The following is an 18,723-nucleotide window of genomic DNA, read 5'->3' as shown; positions in this document are numbered from 1 at the left end:
GTCTTTGATTTTTTTGACCCCGTGCGTCCGTGTAAATTCTTTTGTGTCCGGTTCATAACTCTGCCATCCACTAAGGGATTTTCAAACATCTCTGTATAAATATTTACCATAATAAGACAATGTGTCTTGCGCAAGACCCAGACCCCTAGCGCCAAGGTCAAGGTCACACTTAGAAGTCAAAGGTTAATAGGGTCTGTTTCGTGTCGGTTCATAACTCTACCATTCATCAAGGGATTCCGAAACCACTTTGCATAAATGTTTCCCATAATGAGACAACGTGTCGTGCGCAACATCCAGACCCCTAGTTCTAAGGTCAAGGTGACATTTAGAGGTTAACATTGTATGTTTCTTGTCCGTTCCATAACTCTTCCATCGATGAAGGGATTTTAAATTTACTTGGCATAAATGTTCACTATATTGAGATGACGTGTCAAGTTCAAGACCCAGACCCCTAGATTCAGGGTCAAGGTCACACTTAGAAGTCAAAAGTTAACATGGTCTGTTTCTTGTCCGGTCAATAACTCTGCCTTTCATCAAGAGATGTTAAAATTACTTGGCATAAACGTTCCCAATAATGAGTTGATGTGTCATGCGCAAGACCCTGACCCCTAGCTCCAAGGTCAAGGTTACCTGTGGAGAACATTTTTTTTATCTTGTCACAAAATGATTCATACCTAAACTATTCTGGCATATTTAGCGCAGACAACTGTAGCATTCTTGGGCATACTTCGGGGGTATTTGTCATTAATAGTGACAGCTCTTGTTTGAGGTTCAATTTTAAATACTTAGTACGTTTTGAGAGTTATGTATACTTGTAATTTTTCCCTATAAAATGTCAAGGTCAGTAATGGTTGTTTGTCAAGTTACCTTAATACTTCAAGTAATTTCCTTAAATTAAATACTATAGCCTATTTATTAACGGTTAATGCGAAAGCGATAATGTTACACACTGATAGCCACACGAAAACTACATGCAGATATAGACTTGCCATAGTACGCTTAACAGCGACCACTACTGCGGGAAATGTAAAGTGGTAGTATGGGACTTGGAATTCATGAAATGAGTATTTATACAATTTGTTGAGCTCTTTCTATGCAGTAGTTATTTAATTCATTGAGATTTTTCTATGCAATAGTTATTCAATTCAGTGAGATCTTTCTATGCAGTAGTTATTCAATTCAGATAGCTCTTTCTATGCAGTAGTTATTCAATTTTGTGAGATCTTTCTAGGCAGTAGTTATTCAATTCAGTGATATCTGTTTATGCAGAAGTTATTCAATTCAGTGATCTCTTTTTATGCAGTAGTTATTAATTCAGTGAGATCTTTCTAGGAAGTAGTTTTTTTTAAATTTCTGTATAAAAGCTATCTAATGTGTTGTTCACACAATAAAAATATCGATGTATGGTAATATACAACGGATTTAATCGTACATTAAATAACATTAAAAGTAAAAATACATTTTATTGATTTATCATTGTTATTTTAACATTTTATTGCTCATTACTGTTTTTGAATTATGATGCACATTTTGAGGTATGTCTCTCTAAATCATAAAATGGAATACATAGTTCATATCGGAGTCAGAAATATCTGAGCCGTGCCATGAGAAAACCAACATAGTGGCTTTGCGACCAGCATGGATCCGCGCAGTCTGGTCAGGATCCATGCTGTTCGCTTTCAAAGCCTATTGGAATTAGAGATACTGTTAGCGAACAGCATGGATCCTGACCAGACTGCGCGGATTCGCAGACTGGTCTGGATCCATGCTGGTCGCAAAGCCATTATGTTGGTTATCTCATGGCACGGCCCATCTTATTTTTGTAATATAGAATATGCTTCTTTTTCAGTTCTGTGATTTTTAACAACGGACAGAAAACTTGTTTTTAAACTTATATTCTTACTAACGCCACCGACAACACTACCATATTATATTAATACAAACATGTACATGAACATGAAATCCCATGAGTTATCAATAATGTCATACCTGCAAAGACATTAGCAATCAGTAGTCCTTATTTGATTTTAAACAAATAAATCTTCATTTTTCAAATTGGACCGTTTATGGTAAGTTTTTTCTTATATTCTTTATCCTTACTTATTTTAGATCTATAATTGTAAAGAAGTATTAGATTTGATAAATGTCGGGCTTAGTGTCTAAATATTTTAATTACTAGACAAAGTTTGACCCCGCTAACTCGATATAATTTATAACTGGTAAGAGATAAACAGTACCACTTGAAGTAAGAGATCACCTAACCGAACGGAATATGTGGTCTCTTAACATGTTCTTCTTTTGACATTTTGTCAAAATTAATTTTTAATGATTTTTCTTGCACTGGTATCATCACACTTTTTTTAATTTTCTACCCCCTTCCCATATCCCCATAATTAAATATAATTACACTAATCTGCTCCTTTTATAGTTTAATTTGACGTTGTATAGTAGGTTGAATGTACAATGTATACATAGCACTTCATCATATCACATGTTTACTCTGCTAATTATGTTGTTTTGGGGATAAAAACCGGAAAGAATTTATTTAAGATGTCAGTTCAGGACACTAAAATTTAGGCAAAATGATCCGAACTGCACACTAAATAAGACATGCCCCGTATCAGTTGCAAATGACTAAAGGGTATCTATATATTCAAAGCATGAGGCTAGACGTTAACAATTGTATTGTGATGTCTCATAACCATTTAATATTTTTTCGCAAGATTAATTTCAGTTGAAGCAAGATGCCTTGGATGGATGATTTTCGATATCTCAGGTAAGTTTTTAGACACTGTCCGTCTCTCACGAAATCTGCCCAAGCTTTCATTCATTTGACACAACAGATACTCATTCGTTGGGATCTTCAGATCAATTAACATCATAATTAATCAACTGAATGTAAATGTTCATATCAAACAGGTATCTTATGTTTTCAGGCAACAATACAAAACTGGCCCTTGCCATTGCATTATAGAAAAATAAACTTGATTTTTATGCGCATGTATCAGTTTTTCATGTCAGTTCAAAAATAACAAAATAATCAATTTTCCTCATGAAAGGAAACTGTTTCTCGTTTTGGTCAGAACTGTTTAAATCGGATGCGTCGGGTAAATAAACCAAACTGTCGACTGCAAAACACTTGAAGGTAATTTTGCCTCAAACGTGAGGTTCCGCCTTATCTGGGGGTAATCAAATTCCAACATGTATGTATCTCTTTCAGAGCATTTCAAATAGACAATCTTACAATCAGTTCTCTAAGAAAACCTCCAGAATAGACTGGCTTTTGATTCCTGTGAAACTACGTTGACATGGAACATAAGATTAAGGTTTTCATATTTTCATTTCATTTTAGTCTAGTGTCTAGTTTATTGCTATATAACAAAGATATCAAGAATCTTCTTTGACCTGCTCTATTTTCAGGCAATTAATCTTGATTTGCATTGTACTTTGTTTATTTGAGACATAAAGAAATTGTCAGTAAAAGAAACAAGATCCGATTGGAATTGCTTGGCTTTATAAAAGAAACAATGATACGAAAAAATAAGTTCTTAAAGAAATAATAGCAAATTAGGTTTTATTATTTAAAGGATATAATATGAAATTAAAATCAATACTTTTGTGTTATACAGTAAATATTTACCGTTTTCACTGAAATAGCAACAGATTTACATTATTGAAATAAGGGGATCATTGTGAGTATTTTTGAACAGAAATAATTCAGATACAACGCATCTACCTAACATACATTATCATATGTTGTACACTGTCAATGTTGGTATAACTGGATCTATTATAATGTATATTTACACACAAACATAAACAAATACCATCTGAATGTGAAGTTCATAATATTTAGACTAGATCCGGAAGCGATAAGATTTCGTGCTACACGTTGTGATAACAAAGATACTAGTCAGTATGTATATTTACAAGATGTTTATCATTTCCTCAAACTAATGGACACTAACTTATGTTACAAACTGAGAGAATCTACTGGAATTTATTAATTTTGTAAATTAGGATGCCAATAAAAATTGATTAACCTAAAATGTGTAAACTACAATGTATACATGTACGTACTCTAAAGGGTGATTTCTGATAAAAAATTTACGGATTTGTCGAAGATAATTTATGCAGAATCACAAGAACTTTTCAATCTATCTTGGCTTTTTGTGCATGGACTGTTTTTGGAAGGTGTGTATCCCTACTTATATTTGTAAATAGGGTTTTTCCTTAGATTTCTAGTAAAATGAAAGTCTGTTTTCTTTAAAGTGTTTTAAAAGTGAAATATGCATTACTTAGGCGTTTAAATGTGCATATTATATTTATTCTAATATATATACTTCAACAAGGGTGAACAACTATATCAGCTTTTCAATTTTTTAAGCAGGCTTTAGGTGATCTGATATCATAATTGATGATGTATATACATATATATATGTGCCTTTTCTGTGTCCCATGAAAGGTGAACATTTTAATTTCAGTGTTCACATGCTAGTTCAACAACATAAAGGATTCAGATTGATTGGTTACGGAGGCGCTGTGCAATGCGCATTTCAGAAGGTAAGGAATTTCATCGTTGTATAACAATTTCAGATAATGAAAATCTGAAGAAATAAATGAATATAAAGATATTGTCTATCTAAGCTTCATTTTACTGATCGGCAAAATATTTCTAGATACTTGAATACCAAGTGCCTAACATTATTAACTGTATTAATTATTAGTGTATGTAACGCTACACTCATGCAGTAACACTCGTTTGTTTATTGCGAAAATCACGATAATTTTGTTTTGGTCTGCCAGCATCATAATGATGGAAAAGGACATGCTATTAAGGTGATGTCACGTTTTGAAATTCCGGTGAATAACAAAAAACCAAAGAATATTCAGTTCTTTCCAAAAACCGTTATGTTATGATTCAGCCAAATAGTTTCCTTTGTCTACCAGAAAGGAACAATTCTTATATCTTAATATTGAGATTTGGTACCTTTATAACCCACAATAAGCTAAAACAGTAGAAATTAATACATGACTTCGGTGAGCTCAACAAAGTAATTTCAAGCACCAATGTTAATGTGGAATGTAAAGTAAGTTACACACTTCAATATCCGACCAAGATACTTACAAAAACAATGCATTTGCAGAATAGAGAGATAAAAATAATTTTGATAGCTCGTGAAAACTAATGACAAATTTTGACAGGTATATGATGACTCATGTCCTAATTAAATTATTTCTGTTATTTCTTATTTCCAGTTTGAATTTCATAAAATGGGTATTCTATATTGTAGCTTACAACTCATAAATTAAAACAATAAAAGAATATATTGTTACCTCACTGTCGTTTTGTCTAACCAAGTCACGTACGAAATCCTGTTGTTTCAGTCATTTGTCACTAATTAGAGCAACTTATAGTGTTGCAATTATTCAAAACACATCCCTTATTTTCACATAGATATTGAGGATTTATCTAATGAGCACATGTATTGGAAACACAATTTTAATACCGATTGTGTATTGTAATAATGCTAATCATCTCAGCCGTGACGTGTCCTTGAAATTATTTTGCCTTTATAGCTTTATACAATACTTACAAAAAATAGTAACATAATTTTATCATAAACGTTGAATCACTTTTATAAGAAAACGTTATAAAATCAAATATATTGTGTTACATCTATATTAAAAAAAAACTGTGCACGGTTTTTAATACAATGCAAAATGTCATACTTGCTTGAATTCTGATCGCAACAATAAAACTCGTCGTTTTTATCGAATCTCAGAATGTTGAAAATCTAGAGTTTTGATTACAGCGTCAACACTCATTTTATTTGTTTGATTTCAGATAGCTGTTGTCTGTGTGATTTTAGATAATTACACACAATATCAACAAACTCTGGCTTATCAGAATTCTGATAGCTACAACAACACTCAGATTTTCTTCTGTCCGATTCTTATATTTTGTTATGGTGATCGGAATTGTGATAGCAACGCAGACACACAATATTTATTTCATCTAGTTTGTATTAAGATGCAAAATTTATAGTTATCTGAATTTAGACAGTAAAGTCAATGTCCAGTGTTTCTACTGCCTGAATAATGATTATCAGAATTTGGATAGCAACGGTAAAACACAACTTTTCTACTCGCCGATTCCAGATAAACCCCTTGTGGCTTATGCGAATTCAGATAGCAACGACAACAAAGTCAATGCTCAGTTTTTCTACTACCTGATTTCTGATCGTGCTTATCTGAACTTGGATAGCAAAGACAAAACACAGTTTTTCTTTAGTCCAACTTTAGATAGTTATTTGAATAGGCTAATCTGAATTCCGATAGAAATACAAACTCGCATTATTTATTTTGTACGTTTTATGACCAGGGGCAAAATTCTATTTTGTATATTATAAATCTGGTAAAAATTACATTGGAATTAATCTGCCAGTCTGTAGTACTTGTACATTTTATGTAAACTAAATTGAAAATTATATGAAGTTTGCCTGTTATCCGATTTCGGATAAGCTGTTTTCTTATACGTTTTTATATAAGTGATTCGAATTTGAGAGAAAATGTTTCCTTTCCAGGTGTCTGAGTTGTATTATATTCATTTTATTTAACTTATAAAACATTTACTTGTTCTTCTAGTGATTTTCCGTTAAGGTCTCGATAAATCAAGCATTTGGACAATTTGGAAACTGTCAAATACAAATGGAATGTGTTAGTAGTATAATACAATAGTAAATCGGGGTTTTACTTACCTTGTGGACGAAAAAAAAATCACGTTTTCGGAAAATACCTTATCACTAAATGACATTGTCCGGTGTACGAATCCTCGCCGTGCTAATTCAACTTCGTCATCTAACTATATCAAATTAAAACATAACACAACATACATTTCAAATTCAATTTGTTATTTGCAAATGTAACACTTGGGTGACCGTTTGAAAATTGACGTTTGCCAATATAAGATATTGTTTATTACGTTAAACTGGGGAAAAACGCGTCTTTGAAGTTGGTAAAAAAATCCTGTTAAAATGCGGCTGCAGAAGTCATGCATTAAATCAAACATTGACGAAGATTTAAAAAATTATAAAACAAAAAACTTAAAGATAGTATATTCTTAATGTTTGAGTATTGCCTTTGCATTCTTCACATTGTAAAGGATATAAAATAAGTAAGTAAGTAAGTAAATAAATAAATAAATAAATAAATAAACAAATAAATAATAACAGCTTTGCACACGCCTCGAATGTGTGATTTGTTTACGTGTGTAGCAGTTGCGATTAAGTAAGAGTTCAGATGCAGTTACCCTAACAGATACATTGTTAGGTCCCTTTGGCGATACATAATATGCCTGCGTGGGTCCTGGCAGATGCACAATAAAATATATCATAGAATGACACAGTGTTTCATTGACGCAAATATTTTGAAATATAACTATATATCTATTGTGACTGTTGAATAACAATTAATGTATCCTGGAGTGTGTTGTATATAGCAATTCACAGAACTCTGATTTTTCAACATTCTAAGTCTGGTATAATTCATTTTGCTATTTTTCGTTGTATCGAAGTAATTCAAGGAAAGATCTGCGAAACAGATATTAAACATTTTAAAATGTACGGGCCAAGTATCGTGCCAGAGCGATCGAGCTATATGAGGGACCAGGGTAAAGTTACATATAACTCTATACTATAAAATAGTTATATTCCTCAAAATATCCGGGGCTGCTCCATTTACAGTTTTAAGACTGCCAGTAAGCATGAGCTGTGTGATAAACTATGAATTTAATTGATTATCTTTGTACTATGTAGTACAAATGTGACAAAAATATATTAACGCTGGAATATAGATCTAGCAAGAGAACGCATCTCTCGCCGAAAATCTTTCAACATTTTCACGGGGAGGCCCCAAAAACTCAATCCGCCGGGAGATGGAGACCCTTTCCCTCACCTACGCCACACACGGAGTATCTCTGCTTGGTTCGTTAGCTATGCTACTCATATCGGCGTACAGTTCAAAACCATCCAGGTATACCCCGTATCAACTGCCAATGTATATGTTTTCATATCACAGTCTGTTCAATTTTCAAGAAGTAGTCAAAAACTTATATGCGAGTTATAGGGAATCTCTACATATATGTAGACGCTGAATGTTTTCAAACATGCAGGTAACAATTTGTCCTGTACAATGACAGTCTTTAATAATAAGCATTTTGGTACCTTTTGCTCCAGTGGGACGAAATACGTTTCTATGTTATGGCAGGTCAACGACGTTATTTAGATTCCGTAAATATTATGTTTTCTTTTCTTACAATGAAAATTATTTAAGCATACTCTTGTAACTTTAAAGAGACCTGATGGGTCATATAATGAGTTATACAAATAGAACATATTAAAATTAGAACAATCAATTTGTTGATAACTTCAAAACTTTATGAAAAAAACATAATATTAAAAATATACTATCAATTATTCTCAGTACACTGAAAAGATTCAAGTTTTGCGTTCAAAGATCAGTGCTGTATATTTCCAACATTTGTTTAACAAAATTTGGATTATATCTGAAAGAATATAATTTACCAGATTTATCACGCGTATCTCCATATATCCCATGATGCTTATTTTCACTCCTAACACCAACAAGATTATAACAGAATAGACGGTTATGTAAATATGTAATGTTTGCACAGTTTTTGAACAAATTTAAATCGCAACACTCAACTGCACACGGATATATTAATCATACCTTTAAAACAAATGCGGCTGTTTTTTGTTGTTAAAATCAAAAGCTGAAAACTTATGACTTGTGCTTTTGATGTCACGAATAGGTTGATTAAGTGTTAAACAGTACATTCTTTACGTGCCTAAGAGATTTTATTATCCCATAAGTTATTTAGTCTTGATGGTTAGTATCTTCGTCAGGAAAATAACTTGTCGACTTATTATGGTTTCGAAAGTTCTTATGTTAGGGGCTCTGACACGAAAAATGAAATGGCAAAAATAATCATCATAAAAACGGTACCCAGTTAGTGTGGGGAGGACGGCAGCATTGTAAAACGGAGATTATTCTAGAAAGACGAGCAGCAATGAAAACCTAGTCTTGCGCATATTTTGGCTACGTTAGGTTAGCAAACGCTCCTACTAACTTAAATTCGTCAGCTAGCGCAAATGCTGTGTGTTTCTGCATTTTAAACGTTACAATACGTAATTTTGGTGAAATTAAATTAAAACAAGTCGAGGAACATTTCACTTACATTAACAGAAATGACGTCATGACGTTTTAAAGGCGGACAACAATGTACAGTGTGGGTGTAGTTTCATCGTCTTTAGTGTTTTCGAGTCGAGAAATCTACTACATATTTAAGCAACGGTGGGCAGATATAAAGTTATTCATTTCTATGCCGTTTTTCTTAAAAACTGAAAATATACTGCGCAAATCCACATGGAATATACAGGGCTAGTAAATTGATACTGTATTAGACTAGTTACCAAACATTATAAACAAAAGCGTCGTTTCCAAAATGCAATGGAGAAAATTTAGAATACTGATTGTTTCTTTAGTGTAAGATAGTTACTTATCTGTGTTTTAAGAATTATACTTAGAAGAGAAGACTGAATCAAACATATATGAAGCTGTGCAACCGCATTACAAACGTAATTCAGGAAGGGCCTTAACCCTTACCATGCTTGACACGATTGGTTCTGCCTTTGCGACCAGTATAGATCATGATCAGCCTGCACATCCGTCTGATCATGATCTGCACTGTTCGCTATTTAGTCAGTAAGTTTTTGGTAAGCACCTCTTTTAAAAGTTAATGGTACTGTCCAGATTGGAAGATGAACAAGTTCATTATGGAAATTTAGCATGGTAAGGGTTAATTGTTCACATGTCATGTTGTAGTACAATAGCTGTTTTATACCTGTATTACCAGGATGATTTCATAAAGTTTATGCGGGGTGGCTGGGCGTAGTTCACTATACTGTGGTAGGTCTTTGAGTAAAATAATTTATGAACTGTATCAGAAAATAAAGCAATTCAACACTTGCGAGGACCCGACATACATTTTCCCAGAGCCACACGACACAGTAATACACGTAAGATTTCGTGCTAAAATATGGATTATTTAAGTGCTAAAACAGACAAATTTTGACATGTTTTAGCACCTTTCTGGAACCGCGGAAAGGAATACTGTTACAATTTTCACTTGCATGACTCAGTTTTATTTAAATCAAACATATTAGAACAAGTACTTAGACTTTCTATTTCTTAACAGCATAAGAGGAAATTAACCCTTAGCCTGCTAAATTTCTAAAATGAACTGGTCCATCATTCAATTTGGACAATACCCTTATTATTCGGAGTGGTGTTTACCGAGAATTTACTGACTGAATAGCGAACAGTGCAAACCATGATCAGCCTGCACATATGTCAGTGGCGTAAAATAGCAATTGAAATCCTATCAATGACAATTCCCATGTTCTGATTTTTAAATGTTGTATGTAACCGGTGCATACGGACTTCAATGTTTTACATAAATAGTCAGACATTTTCATATCAGTGTCATCCCACCGTATCAAATATGATTTAAAATATCTTACTTGCTCGAATAATTTTATATATATATATACAAGAAAACATCATGTTTATCTTAATACAAACTGCAGTAATGAGGCTTGCGTTTTGGTATTTTCGTGTTAAGTGTTGGGTGGATTCCAACGTTAAAGAGATATTTATGGTGATGCTGAAAATGAATGAGTGAGGAATTGGGAAGCTTTTAGCAGTGACTTTGTCCTTGCAGGCCTCTAAAGTAAAAGCTATTTCCCTGTCACTAAGAGAAACTTAAACTGAAAGCAATGACAATACAGTTCAAATTTATTCTTTTCGTCGAGCTAAAAATGAAAGACATTCCATAAAAAATGTATATGGTTTCAATATCCATTCTTTACTATATTTTGACAAAGGTTAAAATTCTTACCATTCTTACAAACGCATCTAAATCATTTATGTCCGTACCTGATGTCTCAAGCGCGGAAGGCTTTGACTGTTTAACAAGTTTGTTAACTTATTTCTACGGAAATAAGTACACGTGTATCATATTGTTGATTAAACAAAACGCGAAACTTATAACGTCAACGAGAATAATTCTAAGAAGGAAGTCTTCAATTGTTGGTTTTCTTTAGGTATATCAATTTGCTTAGAAAAATAGATATGGTAGATTAAAAATGACTGAATGACTTTAAAATATAGCACAAGCAGATTCAAGTTAAAGTGGATAAAATGCAACAGAGATTGGCAATCTGTAGTACTGTTGTAGAAAATATTTGATCATTGTTATGCAATTTATATAAAATCAAAGTAAGGGTGCAATTTATTTAACTTTCACTATTGTCAGAAAGTCAGTACATTCAAACTCAAGATGCTGAAGAACGCAATGATATCCGAAACACAGCCTGCACGTTTCTTTTTTTTTTTTTTTTTTGCTAAGGAAACATGTTTCAATACATAATTATAAAAATATAATTAATGCAAGTTTCATGCGACAGGCATAAAATGTAAAAAGCCATGCAACTTTCTTGCAACGTTTTCCTTCATTAGCTACACTGTTAAATCATGCAAAATAAGAATTTTTTGCGTAAACCATCTTAAATGCATTCACCATTTGTAGATCAAAATACGTTTATAAGCAAAGACTGGCGTTAAGCTACATGTACCATTGTGTGAATGATTTAAAATATACTCACTTGAGTGCCTACAAAATTGATAACGTGAACTCAGAACTAAATTTCATGAATAAAAATTAAATTATAGACCCGTGTCATTCTTACTGAAGTGGGTAAGATTAAAAAAGGTTAATATAGGTAATACTGCTAACGTAAACCTCCAGGATTCTTATTACTTTATTAATGAGAAAGCAAGAAAATGTGTCGAAAAGCTTCCGGATGTCTTATTATATTGCATTTTGTATTACAATTATTATACAGTTCTTATGTTTTCCATCTGATACTTAAGTCTTCTGAATTTGATTTACAAACATTTGTCGGCAAATGCCGATATTCTGTCTATGTTACATGCTCTAAAAGTCAAGCTAAAATATTCAAAAACTTAACTTTCTACAGAAATGCCAATTATTTAAACTGTTTTCATCTATTGACATTAATGACAATGACGGGAATTCACAAGTGAATCTTTTCGTATTGAGCTGTATCCGATGCAAGAACAATTATTTTCCGCGCCCACAGGCGAGGAGTATATGTGAGGGCTTATTGTGGATGCATGGTGCAGTGTATATCGTAAATGACGATTTTTTCCTTTCGATTTGAAAAATTCCATTTTTTTATTATTAAAAGTCTGATCTGGCCCTAATAATGGCATCAGATTTATCAACTCAAACGAGAAAAATAAGTTTCACTAGAAAAAAAGAAGCAGGAAAGAAATGAAAGAGCAGAAAAGAAAGCAATTTGTGTTTGACATCACGTGGAAAATTCCTTTCGTTTTCAGTGTGATGAATGCCCAGAAAGAAGGTTACCTTCTTCGTGTGTAATATATTTTTTTATCTTATATTAAATACTGATTTATGATATTGTATTGTGTGTGTGTGTGTGTTTGTTCGGGTTTAACGTCTTTTTCAACAATTTTTCAGTCATATAAACGACGGTGTCTACTTGTAGCAGTGAGCACAATGCCCAACTTTATAGTGCTGCCTCACTGGAATATCACGCCGTAGACACGTGGTATGATACCCCACCCAGTCACATTATACTGACACCGGGCTGACCAGTCCTAGCACTATCCCCTTAATGCTGAGCGCCAAGCGAAGAAGCTGCTAGTACCATTTTTTTACGTCTTTGGTATGACGCGGCCGGGGATCGAACCCACGACCTCCCGCACTCGAAGCGGACGCTCTACCACTAGGCTACGGAGGCGGTGTTATGATAGTGTAGGCATTGTTATATGCAACATGTATTTCATATGATAGTGGGGTATAGGCCTTTTATTCCAACCGAAATTCCAGACACTGCTTTGTAAATTTAATATAGGCTAGTTTTAAACCAGTTTTATTGTGTTATTAGCAATTAGGAGTGACCTGTCGCTTTTATTTTTAGATTTGGATTTTCCAGACTGTTCCATTTATTGAATAAGAGTTTGAAAGATATTTGACTTTTACAACTATAAATATCTTTCAAATAATGTACAAATTGAACATGCATCGGTAGCTCAATTGGTACAATTGAGGAATCTTGCTGGTGAATTAACTTTTGCGATTAGGATGTGGGTTCGAATCCCACACAGGGCGATTTGTTTTATGATTGAATTTGTTTTATTTATATTTTTCATGTATTTTTTTTCTATTATTTCATTTTATTTCATCATTTCAATTTCATTTTCAATTTCATTCGTGCAATTTCAATACATTCAATACATTTCAAACACACGCGTCCAATGGAGGATCTTCACACTCGCTGGCGGTGTCTGTTTCTTCCGAATCAGTGTCATCAGCTAGTTGAATGACCAAACTGTCAAGAGCTATGTCAACCATGTTGAATAATATCAAAAAGATATTTGAAAAACCTGTTATATGCGAAAATAGCAAAATGACACATTAAGAAATGTGATTCAAATACATGTTTAACATTATAATAATTTTTAAATGTATGTTAGCAAAATATAAAATGAAAAAAAAAATATAAAATGAAAAAAGAAAAATCTTGATCTCCGTTGGAATTCGAACACGCAAAAGTTAGATTCTAGAGCCGTCACGCTAACCACTGCACTACGGCATCTAATTGTCGAAGAAGGCAGTCATTTAAATATTTATTACAAAAATAAATTATAAAAAGGTAGGGTACCCCTTTACTGAAGTGGTTTATTCCAGTAACCTTTCAAATCTATTAATAAAAGCGACAGGTCACTCCTAAATGCTAGTACTTTTATTGGATTGTATATAAGTAAGTTTTAACTACTACGTCTGATTGTCGTGTTGTTACTATGTCGTTGTTTCTATGTATTAAGTTTATAACTCACATTGACATTTCTTAGAGGTACAAGGCTGTGTAATGATAATGTAGGCATGATTATGCCCATTCCTCTTTCGGTAATCAATACCAAACCTATACAGTGCTCCCTCTCTACAACAACACCCTTTGGGAGACAGAAAACTTGGTTCTATTTCGGAGGGAGTTGTTGTAGAGGGGTAAAATAAACACAATTTGCATATTTTGGAGTCAGTAGCAAGTGTTGTTGCAAGGTGCGAATTATTCAGAGGGCTGCTGTAGAGAGGGAGCACTGCAACACAGTTCGTACGTCTGGAATAAACAATGTCTTATATTTTTAGTTTTATACTTTGATGTTTTTTAAGTTAAGCATTTGTGTTTAATGTTTTAAGTTAAGCATCTATGTGTTTAGTGTTTGATATGCATAATTATAGTCAAACTTTTTAAAAATGTCACCTAAAAATAAGGCAAATACTGGCCTTTGAACCAAGGTGACTTGCATTTTAAAGTATCCTTGCTCTATTATCTCAATGTAGGTTTCTTACAGGCTTACCTTTAGCAATATCAGAACAATGGTCTTTCTTGAGAGGTGGCTGATTGCATAACATTGACGGTTTGTCCTTCCAAAAAAGTACCAGTTGATCACTATATGACTGTATATAGTGGTAAAATTAAAAAGGAAAACCACAGGTCGCCAAACACGACATAAATGAAAATGTTGCAGGCTTTGGATGCCTTACGCAATTTTAACTTCCAAATTAAGTAAACAATATAATTGAATTAATTTGTTGTCGTTACCCAATATAAGTCGACGTTTACTGCTTCACTTCGCCAGTTCTATTAATCTCGTCTTGATTCATTGCTCCTTAATTGATAAAAAGGACTGTAAATAATAATGCCATAAATTCAAGTTTTAACAACATATATTTTACAATTTGCTTGAATGTAACATAAACTGTTTGCAGTTTGCACTGTAAGAAGTGACACTTTTATTTAATCATGTGCACTCTTCACAATTACAGACGTTTTAACTGCTTTTAGACGTTCGCGGTTAGGTCGCTTTTTCTGTAATACGAATACTCTCCTCTTTGTAAAATTGTCTCATTTTAACCTTTAACATTTGAAACACATTTATTTTGGACTGGATGTAGTGTGTTAAATAGGAGCTTTTCAGTTTTCTGTTTAATTGTCTTGCTAAAAAAGCTGCATACATTATATGAGCCGCGCCATGAGAAAACCAACATAATGGCTTTGCGACCAGCATGGATCCAGACCAGCCTGCGCATCCGCGCATCTGGTCAGGATCCATGCTGTTTGCTAACAGCTTCTCCAATTCCAATAGGCTTTAAAAGTGAACAGCAAGGATCCTGACCAGACTGCGCGGATGCGCAGGCTGGTCTGGATCTATGCTGGTCGCAAACCCACTATGTTGGTTTTCCCATGGCACGGCTCAAATGTGTATGCAATTATAAGTAAAGCAGCAATACTGATTGATTCGTTTGATAGCATTGGTAACTATAAGTGCATTTTCGAAAAATACAAAATACATTAATTTGCTCCGTTACAAATTCAAAGTGAGGAGGTTTCGATAAAATGGAGTGTCAATGTAAAATAAATAAAATCTTACAATTTAAAGTTTGATATTCTTAATTGCATTCTGACGTTCCAAGTTTGATAACCGTGAATCGAATTAAAGTCCATAACGCTTTAAATTTTTATCGTAAAAACAAATGAAACAGCTTTCCAAATAGATGTTATGCGTTCTTACATGGTTAGAAAAGCACTATTTTTAATATTGCACTTGAACTGTTAGAGCATTAAAGGGAGGTAATAAAAAAAATAGATTCAATAAAACATTCTAGTATATTCAACAATATTTAAACCTTTGATGAATGTTAAAGAAAGTAATTATCAGAAATAGGATTTTTAACAAGAAATTAATGTATTTTATATTCATAACGGAAAATGTGGCAGCTACGTTTTAACAAAGGCATTATGATCCTTTAATATTCAGAAAAATACGTGTCCGTCGCCTTTGACTAGATCTATCAGTCTTGTGAATTATACTCCGTGCCCGTAAGCGCAAGTTATTTATTCTTTACGTTTTTCATACCGAATGTTAGAACAAAAAGGGAAAATGCAAGGCGACGTCGCTGTAAGCATTGTCTCTTATTTAAATATGTAAGCCCCCAAAGAAAATTTCAGCAATGATATATGTACAGACACTACTCCTTGGACAGACATATGTCTTAAACTATATGAAACACCTCGAGGCGATTAAAACAGCAGCTGAATTCAATATCCAATCATTTATTTGTATGTTGTAGGTCATGTATCTTTGCTATAATAACGGTCTGTTACTTTACATTTTTATATCTGATTCAGTGAAGGCTGCTTCATTGAAGAAATAGCAGGCAGCATAAATTTTTCCTTAAGTCTTAAAATACAACAAGAGTGGAAACTCCACAGGTTGCTCAATGCAGGCTCGGTTTGAGTGAGCCTTTTCGTGGACGGTAGTGGGAATGCATGCTACCGTCCATGCACTTTATTCCTGGGTTGAGCAGAACTCAACATTTACATACATGTACTGTATGATAAAAGTACACAAATCAATTCAGAGACATCCGAAGATGCGTTCATATGGCGGTGCAAATGAAACCTTCAATGATACACTAGTGTGTAATTCAATGAAAAGCGGCGTATGGTTGCCAGTTAAAAACAACGGTTGGCTCTGAACGAGAAAACAATGGGCAGAACTAAACAATCTGGAAATTAGAAAGGAGATCTGAAGTTATGATGCCTGCATATCACAGAAACTGCCATAAGACAAAATTAAAAAAAAAAAAAAACAGACACCATATTCAAGGGGTGATTGAACAATAACCAAAGTTATGAAAGCGGGAGTATTGGAACCATAAAAGCCGAAATGTTCAAGCTGAAAAACTAAACAGTACCAGTACAAATCCTGTTTTAGTTTTTTCCACCGAATATTCAAACTCTCCCTTTGATTTGTTAAACAAGTCACTGTCCGAATGTTAATCTATTGTAACGTAATGTAATTAGTCAATAGTGTTCTTCGCGTTGTGTCTCAGTATGTAAACCAAACTCGTATGTGATTCAAGAAGAGATCAAACAACAAACACACAGTCAGATTTTGTAATATATTGAATGTTCCTTTAATTAAGTGTATAGAAACAAATCAGCGCAAGCCTCTCTCTCTATTACGTATGTACAAGTTAATTAGGTAAAACAGTTTGATAAAATAACGAACAGTTCCAAGTGTTAAAGTAAAGCACACCCTGGTGGCTTGAAAATAAACGTATTAACTTCACAAGTATTTAACAAACAATGCGCGCCATAATACTGTGACAAGGGTTTTTTGTAAGATCTACGTGTCCTTTGACTGTCTAGAAATGAGGACATACAAATGAAGTTATTATTAGCCTTACATATATGTTTAACCGATGCCCTTTTGATCGGGTCAACTATATAATTATCACACGATGCTGAGTGTATACATTTTGACCGGTTAAGGTATTTCATGTATAAGGTAAAAAGTACAAATATACATGAAACGTGGAAGGCTTATTACAATGATAATTAGGGCTAAACCCTATAGTATAACACGAAGACCGATTTCCATTTGACCGTTCCATGGCTAGGCTAAACTGCCATCCTTTGTATTTTTTCCTCATGTGTTTGCTTTGTCTGCCTCTATGTGCGTGTTTGTGTATTTGTGGTTGTTTTGTGCACGTCCACGTGCTAAGGATTGCATTTTAGGTGACTTTACCTGTTGCATATTCATCCTAGTTTTCTTACACTTAGAAAAATAGAACAGCAACGTAACAGAATTAATTTGGTACCTAAGAATGTTTATCAAAATACTTCACACATGTAAAATGATTTAACAGGATGTCGTATATATAATTATATAAACCCGAGATAACATCAGGAGGCAATTGCATGCATTACTGAACTCTGTTTTTTTTTTTCAGATTAATAAGTTAAAGACACAATATTTAATGCACATACTTCTACAACAACGAGTGTAGAAATTTAACATATTTTTGATAGTGTGAAAACTGCAATAAGAATCACGTTCATGTTGCAAAGGGTATATAAACGTTAATTATGTGGATTTCGTTCAAATAAAATGAATAGGGTCAACGTAATGGAATATTATTACTTGTTCCCAATAATTTGAATGCTGTATAATCGTTTATTTCGTGAGCATGGATTTCGAAGTTTTAGGCAAAACGGCCATTCGTGGAGACATGATTCGTGAATTTTAACTGGTATAGGTAATATAAATCGAAGTTTTATTTGTTTGTTGGGACCCAATTTCGTTGAGTCGAAGATAAGTTCTTAACATATACTAATGATATCACTTTGTAAATATTTGATTAGTGTGCTTTAATTAGACTTCGGGGATTTGGGTTGTGCGTTGGGAAGACTGCGTTTTTGGAACGTTGCTTTACTTGTCATATTTATCTTGTGCTTTCCTCGATAATGGAAATAAAAACGATTTAAGATGTACTCAGTATACTTATATTATACTTATAAGTATACATTATGCCTTTAAAGGGACCCCATTGTTCCTGATTTATCCAAATTATCCAGAGAAATATTAAATAGCAAATAGTAAGTTTTGACATTAATGGCGCACAAAAAAGCTGACGAACGTTTAAAGTAACCTCTAATGCATGAAAATAAAAAGTTACAGATG

General features: G+C 33.4%; 1 protein-coding gene and 1 long non-coding RNA gene across 3 annotated transcripts in view; one reads left to right on the top strand and one right to left on the bottom strand.

Annotated features, from left to right (window-relative positions):
- LOC123538567 (uncharacterized) overlaps positions 1–8,714 on the bottom strand; it is a 60,837-nt gene extending 52,123 nt beyond the window's left edge. The window contains exon 1 of one of the 2 annotated variants that reach the window (XM_045322757.2): positions 8,586–8,714. In XM_045322757.2, coding sequence (XP_045178692.2) covers positions 8,586–8,618 — 33 coding nt within the window. In that variant the 5' untranslated portion in view covers positions 8,619–8,714. Of the gene's footprint in view, positions 1–5,337; positions 5,418–8,585 lie in introns of those variants that run through there. The other variant, XM_045322759.2, reaches the window with a different exon arrangement.
- Positions 3,874–18,723, top strand: part of LOC128550846 (uncharacterized) — a 63,632-nt gene continuing 48,782 nt past the window's right edge. The window contains exons 1-2 of the long non-coding RNA XR_008368502.1: positions 3,874–4,194; positions 4,485–4,563. This is a non-coding gene — a long non-coding RNA (uncharacterized LOC128550846). The remainder of the gene's footprint in view (positions 4,195–4,484; positions 4,564–18,723) is intronic.

This window comes from Mercenaria mercenaria, chromosome 18 (genome assembly GCF_021730395.1).
Source record: "Mercenaria mercenaria strain notata chromosome 18, MADL_Memer_1, whole genome shotgun sequence".
NCBI lineage: Eukaryota > Metazoa > Mollusca > Bivalvia > Venerida > Veneridae > Mercenaria > Mercenaria mercenaria.
The sequence above is the reverse complement of the archived record's forward strand: the minus strand, read 5'-3'. Positions and strand labels throughout refer to the sequence as shown.